This window comes from Sphaerulina musiva, assembly GCF_000320565.1.
Source record: "Sphaerulina musiva SO2202 unplaced genomic scaffold SEPMUscaffold_6, whole genome shotgun sequence".
Taxonomy (NCBI): Eukaryota; Fungi; Ascomycota; class Dothideomycetes; order Mycosphaerellales; family Mycosphaerellaceae; genus Sphaerulina; species Sphaerulina musiva.
Window position 1 is genome coordinate 1,493,243 of NW_016017388.1, and position 23,132 is coordinate 1,516,374.

The 23,132-nt window shown below is 52.7% G+C and overlaps 8 protein-coding genes across 8 annotated transcripts in view; 5 read left to right on the forward strand and 3 right to left on the reverse strand.

Annotated features, from left to right (window-relative positions):
• Positions 1-141: 141 nt before the first annotated feature.
• Positions 142-4,550, reverse strand: SEPMUDRAFT_149919 (ATPase type 13A2). Its single transcript, XM_016905855.1, has one exon. The coding sequence runs from the start codon at positions 4,397-4,399 to the stop codon at positions 356-358; it is 4,044 nt and encodes a 1,347-aa protein (XP_016760297.1). The 5' UTR covers positions 4,400-4,550; the 3' UTR covers positions 142-355.
• Positions 4,551-4,803: 253 nt separating this feature from the next.
• Positions 4,804-8,439, forward strand: SEPMUDRAFT_149920 (uncharacterized protein). Its single transcript, XM_016905856.1, has 2 exons — positions 4,804-5,744; positions 5,851-8,439. The coding sequence occupies exons 1-2, from the start codon at positions 5,156-5,158 to the stop codon at positions 7,659-7,661; spliced, it is 2,400 nt and encodes a 799-aa protein (XP_016760298.1). The 5' UTR covers positions 4,804-5,155; the 3' UTR covers positions 7,662-8,439.
• Positions 8,440-8,475: 36 nt separating this feature from the next.
• SEPMUDRAFT_157003 (uncharacterized protein) lies at positions 8,476-9,372 on the forward strand. Its single transcript, XM_016907714.1, has 2 exons — positions 8,476-8,891; positions 8,977-9,372. Exons 1-2 carry the CDS (start codon positions 8,525-8,527, stop codon positions 9,222-9,224), a joined length of 615 nt encoding a protein of 204 aa, XP_016760299.1. The 5' UTR covers positions 8,476-8,524; the 3' UTR covers positions 9,225-9,372.
• Positions 9,373-12,971: 3,599 nt separating this feature from the next.
• SEPMUDRAFT_149922 (uncharacterized protein) lies at positions 12,972-16,124 on the forward strand. The gene has a single exon (XM_016905857.1). It carries the CDS (start codon positions 13,028-13,030, stop codon positions 15,923-15,925), a length of 2,898 nt encoding a protein of 965 aa, XP_016760300.1. The 5' UTR covers positions 12,972-13,027; the 3' UTR covers positions 15,926-16,124.
• Positions 16,125-16,652: 528 nt separating this feature from the next.
• SEPMUDRAFT_46532 (uncharacterized protein) lies at positions 16,653-17,388 on the forward strand (the record flags this gene model as incomplete). Its single annotated transcript, XM_016909000.1, has 2 exons — positions 16,653-16,923; positions 17,042-17,388. The coding sequence occupies 2 exons, from the start codon at positions 16,653-16,655 to the stop codon at positions 17,386-17,388; spliced, it is 618 nt and encodes a 205-aa protein (XP_016760301.1).
• Positions 17,389-17,922: 534 nt separating this feature from the next.
• SEPMUDRAFT_164457 (uncharacterized protein) lies at positions 17,923-19,664 on the reverse strand. The gene is made up of 2 exons (XM_016908115.1): positions 18,321-19,664; positions 17,923-18,258 (listed from the first exon to the last, which is right to left on the reverse strand). The coding sequence occupies exons 1-2, from the start codon at positions 19,128-19,130 to the stop codon at positions 18,034-18,036; spliced, it is 1,035 nt and encodes a 344-aa protein (XP_016760302.1). The 5' UTR covers positions 19,131-19,664; the 3' UTR covers positions 17,923-18,033.
• Positions 19,665-20,096: 432 nt separating this feature from the next.
• Positions 20,097-22,799, forward strand: SEPMUDRAFT_149924 (DUF803-domain-containing protein). The gene has a single exon (XM_016905858.1). The coding sequence runs from the start codon at positions 20,274-20,276 to the stop codon at positions 22,419-22,421; it is 2,148 nt and encodes a 715-aa protein (XP_016760303.1). The 5' UTR covers positions 20,097-20,273; the 3' UTR covers positions 22,422-22,799.
• A 171-nt stretch (positions 22,800-22,970) lies between these two features.
• The window catches only part of SEPMUDRAFT_149925 (ubiquitin conjugating enzyme), a 1,267-nt gene continuing 1,105 nt past the window's right edge, over positions 22,971-23,132 (reverse strand). Inside the window, exon 3 of the mRNA XM_016905859.1 lies at positions 22,971-23,132. The gene's annotated coding sequence lies outside the window, so the exon portion shown is untranslated.

Consider the following 23,132-nt stretch of genomic DNA (forward strand, 5'->3'; position numbering starts at 1 on the left):
GAGAGAGAGAGAGAGAGAGAGAGAGAGAGAGAGAGAGAGAGAGAGAGAGAGAGAGAGAGGGAGGGAGAAAAAGGTATGTTTGTTGACACCCGTCTTATGACAGAGCAAGGCAATGGACCGATGCAGGTTTCGTCTGATCTACAATTTCATTGCATAGGGAAAACATCGTCATGACAATTCCCCTTCTTCTTCCCCTTCTTCTTCTTCTTCCTCTTCTTCCTCATATTCATCTATGTGGTCCTGTCTCTCCCTCATTCTATTCTCGTCATGTGTATAGATATCTTACACCTATGGTACTACACACTCTCTCTTCATGAACAACAAGCAGCAGAGAGGAAGAAAAAAAAAACATTCATCATATCCTCATATCCTCCAGTATCACCTTGTACTCCTTCCTCTTCTTGGGAATCTTACTAAACTTTTGCTTGACTTTGCCAATCAACCTCGCCAATACAGGCAAGAATTGTCTCTCGGCCAGATAAGAAACTGCAAAAGCCCCCAGTCCGAGCGCGAGGATGAAGATTCGGAAATTAGCACTCATCCACGTCAGTTCCATGGCGTCTTCTACCCAGGGTGCCGGGTCGAAAAGCATGTAGCTGGAAACACCCAATGCGACGGCCATGGTGATGACGAAAGGTAGGTTGTGTCGCATGGATTGTCGGAAAGGTTTGCCAATGGAAAGCACAATGGCAGAGAGGATGTACTGGTAGCAGGACAAGAGAAACAGCGTCGTATTCTCCGAGTTCTTCGAGTTGGAGTGCTCGGTATCGAGGACCGGAGGTTGATACCAAGGTTGTTTACGAACGAAGAACCAGCCGATGAACTGGAAGACGATGGTGATGACAATCTGGCCGATGAGGGGCGTCAGGACTTTTCGCGACACCAAGGAAGCTGTAGGTCGCTTTCGTGATAGAGAAGGATAAGGCCCTGTCCAACCCATGAAGATCGCAATGGGTAGGATGAGGAGTAAATCAATGTACAGAAATTGAAAGTCGCCCAAGTTCGAGGCGGAAGCGTAAAGGAAGCTGACCGAGGTGAACTGGATGGCAGAGTACAGTGACATGTACTTGAAGCAGCTGAAAGATGTGACAAGTGCAGCACGACCTTCGCGAATGACTTCTGGCACGCAAGAAATGTCAAAGACGCGGCTGGTAAATGGTGCTGCGACAGAGGCTTCGGCCTCGGAAAGCGAGATGCCCACATCAGCGGCTTTGAGCGCACCACAGTCATTTGCGCCGTCGCCACAGAAGCCCGCGCAGTAGTCGATACTTTGCAGTTTCTCAATGAGCTCGTGCTTCTCGTCAGGCGACATGCGAGCGAACACTTGACCAATGACCAGCATTTCGCGCAGGACCTTGGGAGATGCAAAATCAATGATCCAGCGGAAGACATCGCCAGTCACTGCGACGGAGTAATTGCGCAAGTTCGAGACATCGTAAGGCAGTGAGGAGTCGTGCTCGGCGGGAGGTGGTAGCGGTTTCAGCGTGTTCTCATCCAACTGGTATATGGGGTTGTCAACTGACTCCCAAGCAAGCTTCGAGAGGGCAGTATGCGCATCACCTTCCACAAAGTGGGGTACAAAGCAATGTGCAGACTTGTCGACCAGTCCACACTCCCTCGCGACACTGATGGCAGTCAAGATGTTGTCGCCAGTACACATGACGGTGCGGATGTTGGCTTCTCGAAGTTCGGTAATGATGTCGGTCGTGGTGTCTTTCAACTTGTTCTCGAAGATGATGAAGCCCACAAACTCCAAGCCGGACTCTACGTCCTCGCGCTTCATCTTCTGTACTTTTAACCAATTCAGTTTGAAAATGTGCTTTGTGGCACATGCAATCACACGGTAGCCACGGTGAGTGTAGTAGGCCAGAAGATCGTTATAATCGGGAGGAAATGAGTCTGGTCGGCAGATTCCCTTCATGGCCTCGGGCGCACCCTTGACGTAGACATCTCCACTCTTCTCACCGAACTGTCTGACCACGACACTGGCACGGCGGAGTTGAGATACAAACTCGAAAGATCTCAGCACACCGAGCTCGATGGCTCTTCTACTATTGGGCGTGCCCTGCTCCTCGTCGAGGTCAAACTCCATGCCAGGTGGTGGACGTGCGACCGAAGGCGACAAGGACAATTCCTCCTCCTCGTCACCCAGATCACCACTCTCTGCACCTTCCTCGTACTGCCAGCCGGTCCACTCGAACATCTTCAAGTCAAGTGGATCTCCAATGAACTCATCATCGACAATACGCAAGGAGTGGCAAGTGGCCATGTTGTACAAGATCGCCTTGTTGGCGTTGTAGTCTGCGGTAGGATCACGCTCGTAAAGTGCACCAGGCAGAAGTGTGCTGGAATCCGTGAGCAGTTCCGAGAAACGGTTCGCAGGTCTCGAGACGACGCGAACGCCAAGCACGTCTAACCCATCCTCGGTCAATGTGCCAGTCTTATCGAAAGCCATGACGTCGATCTTGCCTCCCACGTTGACGCGCTGGGGACTGATACAGAAGATCTGCTTGGCTTTCAGTCGACTCAGAGCGAAGTTGGTGCCAATGGTCAAAGTCGCCGGCAGTGCCGGTGGTACGACAATTGTAATGAGATCGAGAGCGCGGACGATGATGAGATGCCATTCGAGTCCCAAGCGGATGAAGTTGACCAGCGACGCGATGAACCCCACTGCAGCGATCATGCCCATAACGGAAATGTATCGGAAAGAGTCTCTGTAGAACTTGAACCCAGATGGCTTGGGAAAGAGCATGGAGCGGACTAAAGCACCTTTCGTCGTATTGAATCCGGTCCTGACCACAAGAGCGAGTGCTGCAGCCTCGTCACTTTTGTCGTCCTGTGGTCTCCTTGCACGGATGATCTTGGTGCCGCTGAACAACATATGCTTGGCGACATCGGCATGTATTGCAGACGCGGACAGGTTCAGCATCTCGAGAGTGTCATCTGTGGCCGGTGTCTTCGAGACAGGTACGGACTCGCCCGTCAACATGCTTTCGTTTACAATGCAATCTCCAGAGAGCAAGAGACTGTCGCATGGGAACTGACCCAGGTTGGGGTCTGTTACTTCATACACATCTCCCGGAACCAACTCGCTGGAATCCACGTATCGCCAAAACCCGCCTCGCAGGACTCGGATATCGCATTCGAACTTTGCAATGTCGCGCAAACGCTTCATGGTTGCCTTCGTCTCAATCAAGGTAGTAGCGACGCTGACGATGGAGATGACAAAGATACAAGCCGCATAGTAATAGTACTCGTCTGCCGACCACAGGATGATACTGGCAACTTGGAAGACGTAGAACGGGTGGAAGGCTTCGTCCATGAGTAGCTGTCCCGTCGTCTTCTTCTCCAGATCGATGGCATTCTTGCCAAAGATGCGTTCTCGCACTTCCTGCTCTTCCCCGTCAATGCCCCGTCGAACGGCCAGCACATCAGTCCAAGCTGGGTCTTTCCACGTGTTGCCAAGCACAAACTTATCTTTGAGTGGGTGGTAGCAGAAGCGAATATATCTGTAGTCGAGAATGCGGAGTTCGTCCAAGATGGGATCGTCGTACTCATCGTAGTCCTGCCACTTCGCCCGGCTAATACCAAACACAGAGGACAAGCTCTGCCCAAACTCCTGCTTGCTCAAACTCTGGATCGCCATCTCTCCCCATTGATTCTCAATCACGACCCAGTCGGCTTCTCCAAGTGGCGTTGACCTGCCCACCAGCATGACATGCCATCTAGGTAGCCACCGCAGAACTAGATACGCCAACCCTGCCGTACATATGCACAATGCCAAATAAGCTGCGAAGCCGAAGGTAGACGTCTTGAAACCAGCCGCCACTATAGTCATGTCCTCCGTCACGATGTATATCTTCTGACTGATTCTTCCTCCAACACGGAAACCACTAGTCTGCGAGTCTTGCGAGTGGTTGCGACGGAGAAGAGGGCTTTGCACAGAGTGTCTGCTAGGGTCTGTGGACCTGCGCGATCTCTTTGAGTGGTCTGATCCATGGCTGCCATGCCTTCGACGCGACGTGACGGATCCATTTTTGGGACTCTCGCTTGGGCCATAAGTTCCATTCATCTCGGGCTCGACGAAGGTGCTGTCCCCACTCAGTTCTCCGTTCTCCAACGCCTCGACCTCTTCGTCATCATACAGAGCATCTTCAGGGAGCTCTTCTGAATCGAAGTCTCGCTCCTCTTCGTAGTATGCAAAACTGGTGACTGAGTTGGTGCGCGATCGCCGGTGGAAAAAAGAACTGGACGCCGTGGGCACGCTCTCTGACATGGGCCCAGAGAAGATCTCGTCTTGGGCCATCTCAACGTCGCCAATGAAGCTAGCCTCGCTCATATTGGACTCTCGCCGGCGATAGACACCGCGGTGCCGCTCGGGTGAATAGTCCTCGGCCATTGTGTCGTGTGCTTTCGTGGTAACGGGGTGGACGGTCGAGGCGGACGTGAAGGAAGGAGCCGAAAGGTTCTGGTGGTTGCGGTGAAGGGCGTTGCGGCCAGTCGATTCCGCGGAGCGTGCGAAGCGAGTGCTATTGCATATTGGACGTCTACCTGTGCGTGTGCTGGTCCAAGAAGGCGATCCGGGACGTGTCTCTCTACCAAAACGACTTTGCAGGGCAAGTATTAGTCGTTAGTCGGGTGTGTTATCAGGTGCAGATAAAGTTCTCTGGACCGGCCCGTAAAGCGAGCTTGCCTAGCCGTTTCAGTAGTAGCTCGAAGCTTGATCAGAGGATCCATGTCCGACGACGCGGAACCCTCCCGTCGACTTATCTTCGACCTCCCCTCAGGAGCATCGACCTCCAACTTTCTCGAATTGACTTCCACTCCCGACTTCCGTCACAGTCAAAGAGACTCTGGCATACAGAAGTCACCGCATGACTCTGCCTCCCCTTGCTCCTGTACCCATCGATAACGCCACTCCGTCGACGTCGGGCACGCTTTCGCGCTGCCTCGAGCACACGCTCGGCCGAAGCGCTCCGAGCACCTTCGGTCATGCGAAACAGCCCATACCATCATTGTTGCACGACCGAGAGGCGATTATCTCACTGGACGCATCCCGAAAATGTCCAGTGTCGGACCCCGGAGCCTGACCACTACGGAACGTCGATTCGTTGCACAGAAAAGGTCACGGGATTGGCGGGTCTGATTGCTCAATATGCCCACCGATCCCTTCCTACCGGAGGGACGACAGTTCCCTCGTACGCGATCACCCGACGCTGGTGGAGGCAGTGATCGCAAACGTCGCAGGAAGGTTCTGTCCTGCTACGACTGTCGAAGACGCAAGCTGCAGTGCGACCGCGCTCTCCCTGCGTGTGGGCGTTGCACAAAGGCTGGGCAGGCTGCGAACTGTCTGTATTTGGAAGATGCTACTGACGCACCCATTCGAGAAGAGCCTCTGGTCACTCCTGGTTCACATAAGCTACCTCCGTTCTACGGCCTCTCTACACGACCTATTGGTGCAAATGCACCTTCTGGGGACCTTCTATCACGACTGGAGTATCAGGATGGCCGTATCAAGCAGCTTGAGGCGGCTCTGGTCAAGGCCGGTGCGCCAAGTGGCAAAGCACAGATGCCCCCTACACCCGAGTCTATGGCCGGCAATGGTGCTTTGGACACTATGGCTCCAGTTCAGGACCGAGAGACGACCTTGTTGCGTGGCCACTCGTTCCGAACTCAATTCCATGGAAACACACATCCGGGCGCCTTGATCGCTCGCATCCCAGAGCTGCACGTATTTACACGAGGTATGCAAGTTTAATCTTCAGGCTTTATTCGCAGTGACAGAAGTCGTACTCTGTGAATCGTTGTTAGAAGAACAGCTTTTGGTACTCTAAGCTCACTGTGTGGTAGAAACGTTTGAACAATTTCCAGCCCTCTCCCGGATAAAGGAGGATATGGCATCGCTGGAGGTGCGGACTGAGTACGCAGGGTCCAAACATGGCTCGGTCGAGGACGAGGCATTGAAGTCACTACTGCCACCGAGGGCTGAAAGTGATCAGTTGATTGAGATTTATCTCGAGAACTATGGCAATCTGTATAACGTCCTTCACCTGCCATCTTTCTGGACCGAATATCGAGATATGTGGAATCAGGGGACACCAAGCGCGAAACCTCATTTTGTCGCTCTTCTGCTTGCCATGATGGCTGCTGCTAAATGCTTGAGTACAACGTCGCCATGGTTGTACAGAGCCAATAGCTCGACGGCCCGCGAGACGGCTATATCATGGGTGTCATCTGTTGATGACTGGCTTGTCTCGCAGAGCCAGAAGCACGTATCAGCGATTGATTTTCAGCTCAGAGTGGTGCTTCTGTTAGCGAAGAACGTGACCGCTCGTAAATTTAAACGCACCTGGACCGAATGCGGGAATGTGCTTCGCTTTTGCATGGCGGCGGGTCTGCATCGAACACCTGAACTGATTCGCAGACCAACATCAGTTCTCGACAAGGAACTTCGAAAGCGAGTATGGGCAGCTGTCACTGAGCTTGAGCTGCAGGCCTCGTTCGATCGCGGCATGGTATCGGCGCCATGGAATCTGCAGTCGGACTGCCCGGGGCCAGCTCACGTGCACGACGATGACATTGATCAGGAAACGCAACACCTACCTGCCATGCGACGATTCAACGACTTTACTCCCACTTCTTTCCTCTGCCTAGCAAGCGAGTCGCACCAATTGCGCGCAACTCTTAATACATACCTGAATAATATTCGTCAGCCAGTATTATTTGAAGAAACCAAGCGCTATACGGATGAGATTGAATACCATCTGCAGAACATTCCCGACTGGCCCGAAGCGCCTTCTGCAGCGATGGTTCCTAAGGCGATGCTGGAAATTAACTTGAGGCAACTATTACTCGTCCTCCACGACCGCCAACTTCGCACGGCGGAAACTAAAGCGGAGCGCGACTTCAGCCGAATGATTCTGGTGGAGACGGCAACAAAGATGGTACAAGCACATAAAGCACTCACCTCGAAAGGTAGCTATGCGCTCGAGCTGCTGTGCTACGATCAGCTTCGTGCTGGGATGTCATTGTGCCACATATCCGCAACCAATCCTCACAGCGACGATGCGCTTGGGCATGCAATCGACAAGGCCGCTTTCGACCTCGTGCCAGAGTGCTGCGAGATGCTCACAGACAAAGTTATTCGTTTTGGACGCGAGCAGCGACAACTTTGGATTCTGCTGGCAGCACATGGATACATGAAGAGCAAGAAAGATCCCTCGAAAAAACTGATCTACATGCAGGAAGCAGTTGAAAAGGTCACGCGACCATACTACAAGATCATGGCATGTCAAGAGAATGCTCCTGCACAGCCCAGTGTACCGAAAGGCACGGCGACCACGCAGATGGCACCACCGCCACGACAAGCTTCCACGCCACGCGAGGCAGGCATGAGTCAAGCTCATTCTGTGATGAGCTTCTATGCTTCGAGTACAGCGGGTCAAGCAACGGCAGCCGGAGGCAATGCTGCGATGGCGGATCCTACGGCGCCGCTGGATCTTGATGAGCTTGCTGCATGGACGTTTGAAGATTGGTCTTTCAATCCCGCAGACTTGGCCGCTATGAACATGAGCGGAAACTTCGGACAGACGCCCCAGGGTGGTGGTGGTGGTATTGAAACATTCGACGGCGCCGCTCAGTACCCCGATCGAACTTCGTGACGCCCGCGGACCCTGGTTCGCGAGCCTCTTTTTTTTTCACAATCACGCGGAAGCCCGACTGCCAACAAAAGTGCATTCTGGTTGGTCTGGGCATTCGAGCGACTCCGTATCTGACGCACTGCCTTCATACCGCTCTCGGCTGTGCATCCGGTAACCCTTGGGCACCTGGCACTGGTTATCCTATCCGGAGCTCTCGGAAGACCCGCTGTGCTGACGACCGTCACATGGAGATGGTATTATTATATTGGTATAAATACACTTCACGTCCGGGGTGTCGGCAGCCGTAGCATGACACGATTGGACACTGTCACTTTTGCGCACTGGGAAAGTTGGCCGCGCCACCAAATAAGAGTAGGCTGTGATTCGCAGCGCGGTCCGTGCGCGCTGTCCCGAGACGGAAGTTGACTAGCCTATTTCAGGAGTCTGAGCACAATAGAGTCCGGGGCGGACGTTGATCCGAATAGCTTCCTCCCAGGGCTCCCGAGTCCTTCGTGTCAACGGGGAACGTCCATGTGCTCAGCGAACAACATGCCACACATTCCGATAGCTTTTCCTTCGGTTTCGTACTGTGAAACGAGAGCAGTGTCGAATGGTGTGAGGACTTGGCTCTATGTGCGTCCGAGAAGCAGCGCAGCTGGCCTGGAATAGAGATTGCCAACGAAATAGGCTATAATAGCTATACGACAAGGTTGCTGGAGACTAATATATATATACTATCAAAAGTGCTGCCACCAACAGCTATCCATCTCCTCACCAACACACTCTTCTGGACGCTTTTCCCCCGAACCAAAAAAAACCCCCCAACCAGAGAAAAAAACACCTCCGCTCCAACAACAACAGCAACAAAATCAACAACCGCAACAATGCAGCCCACCACCATCTTCACCACTTTGCTCCTCGCAGCATCCGCCCTCGTCGACGCATCTGCCATCAACCCCAAGTATGCTGCCCTAATTGACAAGCGCGCTCTCCCCTCCGAGCAGGGCTGCCGCGCTTGTCCCAACGGCGATCAAGTCGGTTACGGCGAAGCGTCAGCCAAATGGTCCAGAATCGACCCTTCCATCGTCGCCGATGCCAAGGAATCGTTTGACAAGACCTTTCCGGCTGGCTACGAACCTCAACTCTGCTCGCAGCCGGGTATTAACTGCATGACTTCGTCCGCAGACGTCAAATGGACGGGTGTGGGCGGTTTGACAGCACGATGGGGAAGTTGGGCGAGATCTGATGGAAGTATGTATTCTCTCTTCTCCTTTCCGTCTCCTTTCCTCCTCCCACTACGACGCATCACATGCTAACCAAACGCTCTCTTTAATAGCAATCGTCAACGCCTGGCCACACTGGCAATCTACTCTCCAATGGGCCGGCCCCGGCGGCTCCGGCACGACGTATAATGCCCACTGCGTAATTTTCACCTGTGCCAAGGGCAAAATGCAAGCGCAAATCACCAACAATGGGCAGCTAGTGGGCGAGGTCAAGGGTGATGGTAAAGGGGATAACTCGGCCGTAAACAGATGTGACTGCTTTTATGATTTGGATTCGGATATTTACTTCAGTCTGATGTAAAAAGGGGAACAGAAAGAGCAGAGGAAAGAGTGGATGGTGATGGATGACTTTTTTTCTTATTTCTTAATGTGATGGCGGAGTCTGGCTTTACACCGGCAATGAAATGGGATCATGAAGGATTGGACACAAACAGAGTATGGACACGGACAAAGACAAGTCTACTACTTATAGTACTATATAGTTAGAGAGAGAGATAATGTGATTTGTATGTTGCAATGCATTGTATACACTATACACCTACCTCTTGTTGTTTTTCTATTTTCTATTTTCTTTTCCTTTTCTCTTCTTTTTTTTCTTTTTTTTCGATTTTCTTTTTCTTTTTTTTCTTTTTTTTTCTCACCAGGTCTTTCTGTCGAAGAACTCGAGGTGCTCCAAAACAGTCGGTGTGAGATGGCATCATCCAACAGCTATCAGGCAAGGTAGTGTACCCGGGTAATCACAAGGTCCAGAACAAATGGTGGTACTGTTGTTGTTGGGGGTGGTTTTTCACTTTTTCTTGTTTTTTGGTTCCCCGGCCCGCGCTCCTCCATTAGGTAGGTACACCACTGTACTGGTGACTTCACTGGTTTGACCGGGGGGGGACCTCACAGAGTTCTGAGTTCTCTGGACAAAAAATTAAATGGCTCAGGCCCAACACCAACAATAACAACAACAATGACAGTAACAACAATATCTCTGCTGGGATCGGAGTCACGCCTGCGATTGCGTCGAGTGTGATTGGTTCTACTGTAAATTACCTGATGTTTGTTTGTTTGGACGTTCGATAGAGACTTTTTTTCATGTATTGCTAGGTAGGGATAGGACACTGCCTCGGCCCTCTGGTCGATCCGTGACCGGGGTCGGTAGACAGCTAGGTGGCTAGGTGGCTAGTTTTTTCTTTTTGAATAGAGTTCGGCCAAAGGCTTGACAGTCTGTGGTGGATCCACTGGGTCGCCTCGTGCTTGTAATGTCTATGTACCTGGTATCTATTAATTAATTCTGGCGAGACCACACGGTTTCTCGAAATAGAATGCGTGATTTGTTGTATTTATTGGCTTCATTCAATTGGGTTGGGGTCGAATGGTTGGAGTCGAATGGTTGGTTGGTGGCCCAGGCGTCCTTGGCAGTCAGGATGGCCATTGTTGTCGTGTAATAATTCCCGAAAATTTGGCGTCTGCCATTGCTCTGCTGCCTCTGCAGCAGTAGGGACATGTAAAATTACGCGTGAGGCCATCGGCAATTCGGCATTTGTGAAGATCAAGATGAATACGATTGAGGCTGTGATATGATGATGATGATGATGCACAGTGGCGGGATACCTAGATGTATGCTGCATGTCAGCACGCTAGGCATTTAGCAGACCCGTCAACCGTCTATGGCAGAACGGTACAGCATAGCTACATACTTAGCTGCAGAATGGTGGTATGGGGGAATTCCATCATCCAGGCTAAGTATGGAAAAAAGAAGGGCAGAGTGTAATCAATACGGACCATACGGTATACCTTACCTCAGGTAGGTACCGAGGTACCTATTGTACCTTGCTTTCGCCGACGGCAGCACAGGCGGTGAGAGGCAGATACCTGGTAGATAGGTGGTAGTGGACCACATTGTTGGCGCTGTGCCTCAGGCAATCAATATCATTTGATGTGTCTGTGTTCCTGAGTGAGTACATCTGTACATGTAAGCTACATGTAAGCTAGGTACGGGACCTAGGATGTACTTACCACCTACCACCTACTGTCTCGTCCTCCCTACAGGCTTGGCGACACACATGAATGAGTGCGGTCGGAGTAAAGTGAAACAGCTGTTGCGTTCATCAATGCTTGCACGACTCCTCGTGCCGTTCCGTGCTGCATCCGTGAGGCCAGTCTGGCCAGACGAGGTGTCCAGTCAGCGCAGTCACCACACAAGTGACCACCAGCCGGGCGCCGGGCGGATGCGACAAGGCATATATAGTCATTTAGTAACCCAATACGAGAGTTTCGACGACTGTGGCCTGCAGCAACTTCCAAGATTCGATCCGTTTCCCATCTCACGAGATGCATGTGATGGACTGCGATCGGGTCCATGGCAGATGAGGCTCCCGCAGAAGATCTGCTCCGGAGGTATCAGCCACACCAGACAACGTCCGCCGTCCTCCAGTTTCCAGGACTTCTTCGTTGCCGACTACCTATACTGTCCACTGATATTTCCGTTCTTCTTCTCGGTCGCGAGATGGCGGGTCATACATTGTTCCAGATCCTGTTTCCCAGTTGCCGTCTCTCTCCAGCCTGATATCAGCCGCTCTCCGCCGTCGTCGCTGGACATCATTGCACCAGCGCGCACATGATGGTGGTGTGAATTGGCCATGATGACGCATGGGGGGAGCGAGGGAGAGAAATGGAGGCGGAGGTGGAGGCGGAGGCGGAGACGAGACGCGAGACGAGACAGACGGCGAGAAGGACAGGCACGGGAGCGGAGCTGCTGTTTCATGTTCGCCAAGCCAGGCCCGGGTTTGTTTACTTTGTCGATCAACACACGACATGATTGCATTGAATAGCAGTAGGTAGGTCTTACTGTATGTATGCACCCCATGCCTCTCGGCTCTCTCTCGCTATACACCAGTCAACTGCAAGTAACACTACTTCTCCAGATCGGCTAGGCAAGCTCCCTGATCACATCACTATCTTACTACCTCTCCCTGTACCTGTGCCTGCAGCTTCGATCCCGGCTCCAGTAGCAGCTGTATGCGTTTCCGGCCCTCAGCAACGGCCAGATCCACGCGTATCGTGAACCGTCTAACGTCGACTCTCGCAATGCGCCAGACCCTTCGACAACATCTGGATTAATCGAGACTGGTGCGCACTGTCACCGCCATGGGCGTGCCGGGCGAGCTTCCTCGTTTCCCGTGCTGGTGCAGGGCTACATACTCGTGGGGAGGAGAGTCGAAGAAGGATCTCGGCTTCATCGAGGGCGACCTGATCGAGGCGTTGAATGCGGGCGATGGGTCGTGGTGGATGGGTCGACTGCGACGCGATCCCCGAGCTATTGGCTTGTTTCCCTCCAACTTTGTCACCGTGCTGGAAGAGTCCTTTACGCCTGCGCCCAACAGCCGCACCTTCACTCCCACCACGCAGCAGCCGAAGCACAACGTGTCCAAGAGCAAGTCCGTCTTTCGGAAACCTTACCAGGCCTACGAAGTCTTTGGAGCGCGGGGCAGCTTGGACAACAGCAAAGAGGGCACTCCTGAAAGCGAGCCGGACAAGAAGAAGGAAAAGAGCAAGTTCAAGCCATATTCAAGCATGAAGACGGCGCAGGCACCTACGGGAACAATACAGAGGCACAACGGCGTGGCAGTGATACCAAAGGATAACGGGCCTCGAATTCCGGAGCCTGTGCCCAGGTACAGTGCTTCGAGGCGTGCTAGAAGTCCACTCCCAGCACAGGACAGGCCTGTTCACGCGCCACCTGCTTCACCGAACCCCGTGCCTGCATCTGGCCATGCGGGCTATGTACCCTACCGACCGCCTTCAGCCCAGCCCACATACGATGCACCTTCTCGTTCCCGGTCGCCTTTGCCTGCTTCATACCACGATGGTTCCGCGTACCCACAGATGCTGCCCACCTCTCGTCAGCCCTCGCCAGCGCCGTACGATGACTCGTCCTCCTATCACCCACGAGCACAGTCTCCTCTGCCATTCGACAACGTCCAGCACTATTCTCGAGCACCTTCGCCGCTGAACCATTACGAAGATGATCTGGGCTCTCCTCCACCACCCCCGCCGCCTGCGCATCGTATTGCCTATCAACAGAGTAGAGCTTCCTCTCCAGACTGTGAAGAGCCCATGCATCCCGGATACTCGAGAAACGGGACACACACACCGGCCCCACCCTCACCCTGTGGTAGTCATATGACACCATCTCCCCTCAGAGCGGCGATGAACGATGTCATGTCCTCTTTACACGATATGACATCGTTTTCGCAATCGCCGCCTCCTGCAACCAGAAAAGAACCATCGCCGCCTAATGTGTGGTCTCCCGATGCATTCGAGCAGATCAGAACCAGCACAAGAGAGCAATCGCGTGCGCAGTCTTCGTTGGGCTTCGCATCCCATCGGCAGCTCGAGGACTATGGATTAGCTAGCTTGCATCTGCCTGCGATTCCTTCCTCTCACGATGATGGTGCTGGTGACAACCACTACGTGCAGCGGATGGAGCAGCAGCTGCGACATGCCAAGTCATTCTCCGATCAAGCACCGCAACCGCCCCTCAAAGATGCACAGTATTCTGCTCGACCAACCACTTCCAGTAGTGGCTCCAGTCAAAACTCGAATGGCCGACAGCCCCAGTCTCGGCAGCAACATCCGCAGCTACGACATCGGAAGTCTGCATTTGAGGTGGCACCGAGAGCTTTGGACAGAACCTACACGACCAAGACGAATGTGACAAATTCCACGGAGACATCTTCTGCGACGCAGAGTAGCACGAGTACCCAACTGACCAGCCGAAGCATCATGTCTGGGTACTCTGCTGGAGGGTTCAGTGCTACGAGTGCCGGCAGTCTCGCACGGCGCAAATTTGGTCTCGGCAGTCAGCGAGAGCGGCGGGAGATGGGGCACACCAAGTCGCTTGGGGACATCAATTCCAGCACGAGAGGAGTTGCTGAAAGTGGAAGTGCAGCTTCGGGACCCAGTTACCACGAAAGCCATGCTTCTTACAATCAGCCACTTCTCACTCCGGTTGCAGATTGGAACAAGGACCCCATGGAAGATGCTGGAATACTGGGCGGACTCAGCTCGCCGCAGGGTAGACGGAGTGGCTTCTTCAAACGCATGATTGAGACTGCCAAGACAACCGCGAGAACCGGCGCCGCAAATGCACGTTCCACGATTGGTAGTGCCAGTGGCAGTCGCCCAAGCAGTCGTGCTGGCAGTCGCAGTCCCACGAAGAGCCTCATCGGGAGCAACGGCATCACTGCGATCGCAGGTGGAATGGCTAGCCGCCCGGGAACTACATCTGGAATGACCTCCCGAGATATGGGTCTGAGTGGGGGAGGCGATTGGATGCAGGTGAGGCGCGACGTCAACCGCTCGAACTCACTCAGCCAAAGAGAGCGAGACGATCGTGCCGAGCGCTGCGAGATGCACGATATCCCCGTGATGCGCCCGATCGACCAGCTCCACGAGTACGTCGAGGGCGATGAAGGTCTCGATGGTCTACCCGTGGACGAGCCCACGGACTTCCAGTTGCCCAACCTTCAACTCGTTGACAAAAGTACGCGTTTCATTCATAGCATCCCCCCGATGACAACCGCCTCTTCGCTGGCGCAGAGCTTCGTGTGTCGGCCACACCGCAGTGACGTGCAAAGACTGCGTGCAATCTTCACATGGGTTTCAGAACGCATCACGTGGGAAGAAGACTATGAAGGCCAGATTGATACCCGCAGAGCGATTCAGACCAAACGCGCGTGCAGTGAAGAGATTGCACTGTTAGTGCGCGACATGTGTACTGCAGTCGGTCTGCACGCCGAGGTAGTTCGTGGTTACCTGAAGGGACCGGGCGAAGTGCTGGACCTGGACACCATTGCCCGTCCCAACCACTGGTGGAACGCCATGATTGTGGACGGAGAGTGGCGCATGATGGACTGTTCTCTCGCGAATCCGACGCATCCTCAACGAAGCACGTACAGCTCTGCCAGTAGTCAGGTTGCAGAGTCCTGGTACTTCTTGACGAGGCCCATGGAGTTGTGTTATACGCATATTCCTCTGCTGCCCGAGCAACAGCATTTGGTGCCCCCGATTGAGCATGAAGTGTTGATATCTCTGCCTTGCGCATGTCCCTCGTACTTCCGCAATGGCGTTGAGCTTGCAAACTTCCATACCAGCATGCTGCATTTGGAGAACCTGGAGATGGCGCACCTGCACATTCTTGTGCCTGAGGATGTCGAGGTCGTAGCTATGACCGAGTCGAGAGCGTTTGCACAGGATGCGGATGGAGATTACTTTGAAAGTGGCGACATCACCACCAAAAAGGCGTTTGCACAGGCCGAGTGGACTGGCGGCCGGAAGCGATTCACGGTGAAGGCACTCCTGCCCGGCGATGAGGGACAAGGCGTGCTGAAGATCTACGCGGGCAAACGTGGGCTCATGCACTCCATCAAGGACAATCCTCATGCTATGGCACTTGCCATGCCGCTCACTCATTCTGGTCAGAACCCACCCTACGACTTCTTGACACGACACCCCACGCCTCATGCGCAGCGTCACGACTTGTATGTCGCGCAGCCACAGTGTTCCCGACTGACACTGAACAATACCTTTGTCTTTTGCGTGCGACAACACCCCTCATCACTTTCCCGGTTCACTCCTGACACGTGGGGTGCTTCCTCTTCGGCACATGGTCGTGCTCCGTCGCCGGGGCCGTTGATGCGACCGTCGAGCGCGATGAGTATGGTCTCCATGACGACGTCCAACCAAGGCAGCAACTTTGGCTCCGAGTCTTCCGACCCGATGACAGCGGCACAACAGAAGCCCGCCAAGCTGGCTATACAGAGCCCGAGTCAAAAGATCATTCGACTGACGAGGAAGCAAGACAATGTCACGAGAAATGTGGAAGAAGACATGGGACTGACGACTATTTGGGAGACGGTGATTAAGATTGGCGAGAGAGGTACATGGAGAGGACTCGTGCTTGCCGATCGGAGCGCGAGGTGGTGCGTCTTTGCCGAGTGGGAGTGTACGTGACGATATTGATGATGATGATGAGGACTGATGATGACGATGTCGTCGACGATGAGAGAGCACCATGTGATGATTGAAGGTGTACGATACGTTTCTGACACGGGCATTGGGGATAGCATCGTCTAGCGAGTATTAGCATGGTGTTGTGGCGTCTCTTGCATGAGCTGGGCTTGACACAGCTGTAGAACTAATAGAGAATAATCACAAGTCGATCTTTTCCAGGCTGCTGTTTCTCACTGCAGTGATGTTATTGGCATTTGATGCTGATCAACACACCCGAAACACCTTTGTCGTCCACTGCAAGAGGTCCCGAGTGTATTGCCAAGGTCTTGGGTGACATGACTTAGATCAAATTAGATGACTATAACTTTATAGGGATACGGACTGGGATTCCTGTACATGTCCGACAAGGAATGGAGATTGTGCAGACTGCAGCAAGCCATTGTGATCCTGGAAGCTGGAACTACATGTACGCAATCTCATTTATTATTCTATACCTAGATGCTGCAGACTATTTTGCAGTTTTTCTCCCTCACAGGTTCAACAACATACATCCTACTACGAGGTAGTAGTGATACAGGACGATATACTCGAAACCACTACGACTGCTAGTACCACAACAGCAATAGAAAGGAGGAAGCACGGATAATCAAATAAACACCAGAAGAAACCAGAAAACACATTACAAACAAACAAACAACCCAAAACACAATCTCTCCTCTTCAACAAGATGCCGAATCCCATTACAACGACAACAACAACAACAGCCTCTATAGCCCTCCTCTCCCTCCTCCTCCCCTCCCTCTCCCTCGCAACCTCCATCTCATCTCCACAATGGGGAAGCAATCAACAATATCCACCCTCCACTCCCCCTTATTGCGCCGACGGAGGCGAATTGCATTGTTGCGAAATCACCTTTAATGGAGGAAATTCCGCTGTTGTTGCAGCTTCGGATTTGGCTTGTTATGATTTAACTCCTGCGACGATTAATTGTGTTATTGGTAAGTGGTAACCCTTTTCTGTACTCTACCTTGCACAGTCCCGAGGGATAAAAGATGTTGTTGTTATTTTTGTTATTGGTTACTGACACCCCCCTTTTTTTTCCTTTCTTTCGCACAGCTTCCGACCCCTTCACAAACGGCGGTGGTACCTGCAGCGGCAACTACGCCTGCTGCCAAGTCAACGATCTGGTACCCCTCCTAGGACTTTTCTGCTCAGATCCTCCGGGAGGCTGTGTGGGCTCTGCAGAGGGCAATGGGGAATGTACGGATATTTTGTCGAATGGGGATGGATTTCGATTTGGGCAGTGTGGGAAAAATGATGTGAGAAATATTCGGGGATTGTTGGGGTTGAGTGTTGGGGATGTGGATATTAAAAGGAGGGAGGAAGTAGTGGAGAAGAGGGAGGCTTTGCTGGAGGGGAAGAGGAGGGAGTTGGTGGAGATGGTTAGGATGGGGGAGTTGTAAGGGAGGAGGGAAGGGAAGGGAAGGGGGATGGAAGTTTCTAGTTTTTGGGTAGAGCTTCGAATGATTTGGGAGTGACAACTTTAGATACATCCATCTCTCCACGAGCTTATCGTTTGCTGGCTGGTTGCTTCTACGATGAAGGAAGGTCTTTGGAGCTTTCCCTCTTCCTGAGCGTTTTTGGGGCTTTTCGGCGAGGTCTTCGGCCATGACAGACATACAGTTTTTCAATACTAAGTCGGCCAATGGGGAGATTACCAATGAACTACTCATCTAGTCTTACGTACGTTTATTCACTTACTTAGAGAACGAACCTAGTTTTAGCCTAGTCCTATCGACTATCCCCAGGCATCATGGCGAGACGGGCTCCTTCTACGCACTCTGTTACTCAGACGTGCCTTGTTGTCTACGATTCCAAAAGAACACTTCTTTCATATAGACACATGGAGATCTAGCGAGTTCGTGATACGCACATGACAGTGAAGTCATGTCAAGTTGGATTAAAAAGATATACTAGTACGTTCTATGGAAAATCTTCTACGGAACTAATAGAAATACAATAATCATTACATCAAAAGACACATTTCCACCCGTGGTAACTGCTTCACGTCAAGTTGAATCCTGTCAAGCCAGACCTTGCTGGTCAAGCTACCTTGGATCGACTATTTCCTCCCGATTGAGGTTTCTGAATCTGCCCAACTTGAGAGTTGCGGGTCTGTGGCTCCGAAGCCAGGGAGCAGGCGCATACATATGACCTGTAGGGTTGTTCTGGTCTACAGTGTTGATGGTGCCTTCGCAAGCCAAACACTGATAGATCTCGGGGGGATACCCTTCGATACCAGAGGCGCCATAGTGGTCGATTTCCGCTCCGCACTATTTGACCATGTGTTAGTATCATGTACGACTCCAAGGGTGATCTTGTATACAGTACTTACTCGGCACGCGCGCCAAGATCCAGCTCCAATAACACGATCCTGCATCTCTGCTGCGGTGGCTTGACGTAGAGCAGTCCCGTCGGGCGTGACGAGATGTATGTTCTGCAACCAAATATCGTTTTGGTTCCTAGCCCCCTCCAATTCCTTCCATTTAGCTTCTCGATGAGTATGACAAAGTCGTAGTCTACGGACATCCCAGCTACGATGACCGTCCTGTGGGATGGGAAGTCCATCCTGTCCGGTCGGACCAGTCCGATCAGGCAGTCGTGCTGGTCGAGCGAGGTTAAGCTTGGAGTAGCATGTACAGGACGACCAAGGATAACTGTACCACTGGGATTTCTCTATCATTTCGTTCGTTCCGGGCAGATAGCTGAGATCACAGCCTGGGGCCTGAACCCATGCTTCGTACCGTGCTTGTGCCAACGTCTGCTCGATTCGCGCGCACTTTCGACACATCCTGGTCAAGAATTGATTGTGTCGATAACTGGGAGGGTCTGTTGGAGTGACATGACCACTCACAAACTCGAGAGGAGTTTGCCAGTTTGGAGGAATAGTGAAAGGCTGGATTCGAGGTGGTCCTACGGTCCGGAGACGCCGCCGATTCAGTTCATTAGGAGGTCCGTGAAGCTCCAACACATGCAGTCCGTCCGTGTTGCACGCATTGCAGACCGAGAACCCTCCATTACGATTGGAGAAGCCAGGATGGTAGCGGCTACACTGCTGTCGTGCTGTAGCACACCCTGGATGAGGTATGGCGAGCAGGGTATTGTGCTGAGGATTTAGCCGATCGTCACATGGCTCAGGAACCATATTGTTAGTATGTCCAGAAGAGTTTGGCTTGTCTCACGGAGCACGCTGGGAATCCAGGATGGTATAAGGAGAGCCATCATTTCATTCCTTACTGAATCCGGAGCATCTCGTTCTTTATTCATTGTGCACCCAAGGCAGTCGAGGACCAACAGTGGGTATCTAGCGACATCAAAGACCGAGATTACGGATGCAGATACGTCGTTATGAAAGAAGGGCGATGAAAGCACGTAGCCGATGACAGAGGAGCTGCGCAGCGCAGCGCTAAGGAGATGAGACTGGCGAGCTTTTCTTCTTCCGTGATGTATATACTTGATGTTGCACATCGACTCATGGGCGGAGTCCGTGACGAATGGAAATCGAAGACCAGGTCCTGAGTGAGTAGCCGAAGTACTGGTCTGTACCAGTAGAATCGCTCCCATATCTCATGCGCTTTTCGACGTCGGGTTCTCTTAGTCGGGCGGTGTTGGCAGCGCAGACAGCGGGATATCGGGTCAGGTGTCTTTCATATTGTTCATTGAGCGCCGAGAATGAAAGAACAAAGAGTTCCATTTCGTCGTCAGTAGACACAAGCATACTTCAAGCTGGCCATACTCGGTCGAGTAGCCAGTGCAAGCACCGAGAAGCGATTCATTCATGGCGGGCGCATGGAGCGGAGAAGGTGGTCTTACGGGGTCTTGGTATGTCCTAGGGGAGAGTAGGGTGGGGCTATACCGTGGATGTCGAAGAAGTACCTAGCCCAGGAACCGACATCACGTGGGTAGTGGAAGCCATGAAGATGAGGAAGGTGAAGTGAAAAGTCGTTGAAGTGAAGATGGTGAAGTGAAAAGTCGTTGAAGTGAAGATGGTGAAGTGGTATCGTCCGTGCATAAACAAGCTTTTGCCAGGATGATGCTCTAGGAGTCTAGTCTAGGTGGGTGGGTTGTGTTCGGAGGTAGCAATAAGTCCAAGAAGTCCAAGAAGCTTCGCCTCGATAACCACGACGCAGCACAAGCAGTGACAGCACAGCGCCCACCCTCCCCCACCGCTCGGCACTGCGCAGCACCGCGCAGCATCTCGGGATTAGGCAGCGCTGGAAACACGCCGCCCATGTCCTTCTGGCCCCGGGCATAATGCGTCGATATTGAGGAATTCTACGCCGTAGACATGTACATACCGACCGCATACGGGATCGCTCAGGGCAGCGCCGACCAGGCCCAGAATGGAGGCGGCTGGTCCAGCTTGATTGGCGTGGTGACGGCGATCTGTGGCAACGTGCTCATCTCGTTTGCCTTGAACACGCAGCGATATGCGCACATGCGACTGAGTCGAGACCGGGGCGCGCGAGTGCAAGAGAAACGCAGGAATAATGCGAGACGGAAACGGAGAAGCGACGAAGTGACAGAAGTACGCAACGAGGAACATAGGAAGCAGGAGACACTGGGCCATCGCGCTCTGGAGGACCGAGGAGCGACGGAGACGCAGCCATTACTCTCGAAGCAGGGCTCGAGGCAGCTGTCACCATCCTCATCTCCCTCCTCTCCCTCTTCCTCCTCCTACTCCTCGGAAGAGCTCGGCAAGGACGAAAAAGACGACGACGATGTCGAGGAAAAGTCATACCTCCGCTCGCCCATCTGGTGGCTCGGCATTGGCATGATGGTCGTAGGCGAAACGGGCAATTTCCTCGCGTATGGCTTTGCACCCGCCTCGATTGTGTCACCGCTGGGTGTGGTGGCCCTCATCTCGAATTGTCTGATTGCACCACTGCTACTGAAGGAGAAGTTCCGCCTCCGCGACGGGCTGGGCGTGCTGATTGCTGTCGCCGGAGCGGTCGTCGTGGTGCTCAGTGCCAGCGACAGCAACCCCAAGCTCACACCCGATGCCATATGGAGGCTCGTGACCACTTGGGAATTCGAAACCTACTTGGGAATCACTGTGGCCCTCATCATTGTCCTGACTGTGCTGAGCAACAAGTATGGCCAGAAGTCCATTTTGATCGATATTGGTCTGGTCGGGCTGTACGGAGGCTACACAGCGCTGTCAACGAAAGGTATCGCATCGTTGCTTACCTACAGCCTCTACAAGGTCGTAACCTTCCCTATCTCGTACCTGCTACTGGTCGTGTTGGTCGTGACCGCAGTAATGCAAATCAAGTATGTCAACCGAGCCCTGCAGAGGTTCAACTCGACAATGGTCATTCCCACTCAGTTTGTCATGTTCACCATCTCTGTCATTGTGGGGAGTGCAGTCTTGTACCGCGACTTTGAGCGTGAGAGTCCGGAAGACGCTGGCAAGTTTGTGGGAGGGTGTGCTCTGACCTTTTTTGGTGTATGGTGCATCACATCGGGGAGGAAGTCGGAACCAAATGACGATTACGGGAATGAAGAAGACGATGGGATCGGCCTCGCAGACGAAGAAGGCACGATGCCGGAGATCCGTGAACACGATGGCCCTAGCAGAAATATGTCATTGGTGGCCAACTCCATCAACGCACCACCCTCCCTCAGACGAGCTCAGACAGCAGAAGTTGGCTCGATCCCAAAGGTCCACATCAGGGCACCAACGCTCGGTACAACACCGCCCGGCGCCTCGGACTGGAACAAATATGTGCCTGAGATGCAGCCAGGTACTGCGAGCGCAGTACATCCAGATCCGGGTGTCCTCAACGGTAATGGCAACGACAACACCAATCCGAAGAAGCCCATCATGCACGCTACAACATCTGCACCTGTAGTCCCACAAACGCCTGACACGTCTTCGCGCCCGAAGACACCTTTAGCGCGCACACCTTCCGGTCCTGCCGAACGACCCAGTCCTCACAGAACACCGCTGAATCGCGGTCAGACCGTCGCGTCTATTGGGTCTCAAGGACTCCTCCAGCGCACATCCTCAATCCGCCTTGGACCTCTGACCAGTCCTCTCAGCGGCTCACTTGCGGCGATAGTGGCAGACGAGCTCCGCCGAGGTGTCGATAAGACTCCACTGGGGACGATGAAAAGACGACCATCACATCGACCTCCTCCCGTCGGCCGCCGTCCCACCGACCAGAATGAAGACAACAGACCTCTCATGTCGAGTTCTCTGAAACGCCATTCTATCGCGAGTACAGATGTGGAGTTTGAAAGCCAAGAGGCCGCGGATCTGCGAACTGCAGCGGGCAGTCCCCCCAATGGAAGTAGTCGAGTGAGGAGTCTGAGCGCCACCATCAGCGACATGTTTGGCTCGAGTGGTGGTGGAAGCGCATTGAAAAGGCAGCGTACGCTCGAGAGAGAGACAGGACGTCAAGCGGCTGCTTCGGAAGAGGGAAGGGAATAATCACATACACACGCACTGTTGTTCACAGTCCAGGATGGACATGTGCCAGCATAATCCTTTTTACCCTTTTTGTCGTTGCCACCTTGATGGAAGGATGGATGGATAAATGGCTGTAGATGTGATGATGATGATGATGATGACTTAGTTCAGTCAGTCAGTCAGTCAGTTGGGTGGCCCAAGTCGAATGTTCATGTGACGAAGATCTGAACGACAAGAAGCTGGCTCGCTGACTTGAACGATGAAACAATAACAGATGAATGAGAGATTTCATGAGCATGAAATTGAACATCCAGAAGAACTTCAAAACTTGTCAGGTATCGAGTGGAGTTCACATTGGCGGGGCGTGTTCTTTCTTCTGAATTGGGCATACAGAACGGAGTCAAGTATGGAATTAGGTAATTCTATAGCATGAGATAATGGATGTTTATTATAGATGTTAAATTGTCTACGCAAAGAGAGAGAGAGAGAGAGAGAGGTTTCCGCAATACATGTACCTACTGTACTGTAGGCTGGGACTGTGATGTTGTTGCTTCCTCGTGGTACTTTATGCTCAGTTACACGCCTGTCTTGTCTTCATTTTCTCATTTCTGATGATCATCAGGTAAGCTACTAGTAGAATCTTCTCCTATTCATCGCCCGCCACCTCATATACGCCTCGCTCAAACTCGCATTGTGCAGAAATGCATTCTTTTTTTTTTTTTCCTTTTTTTT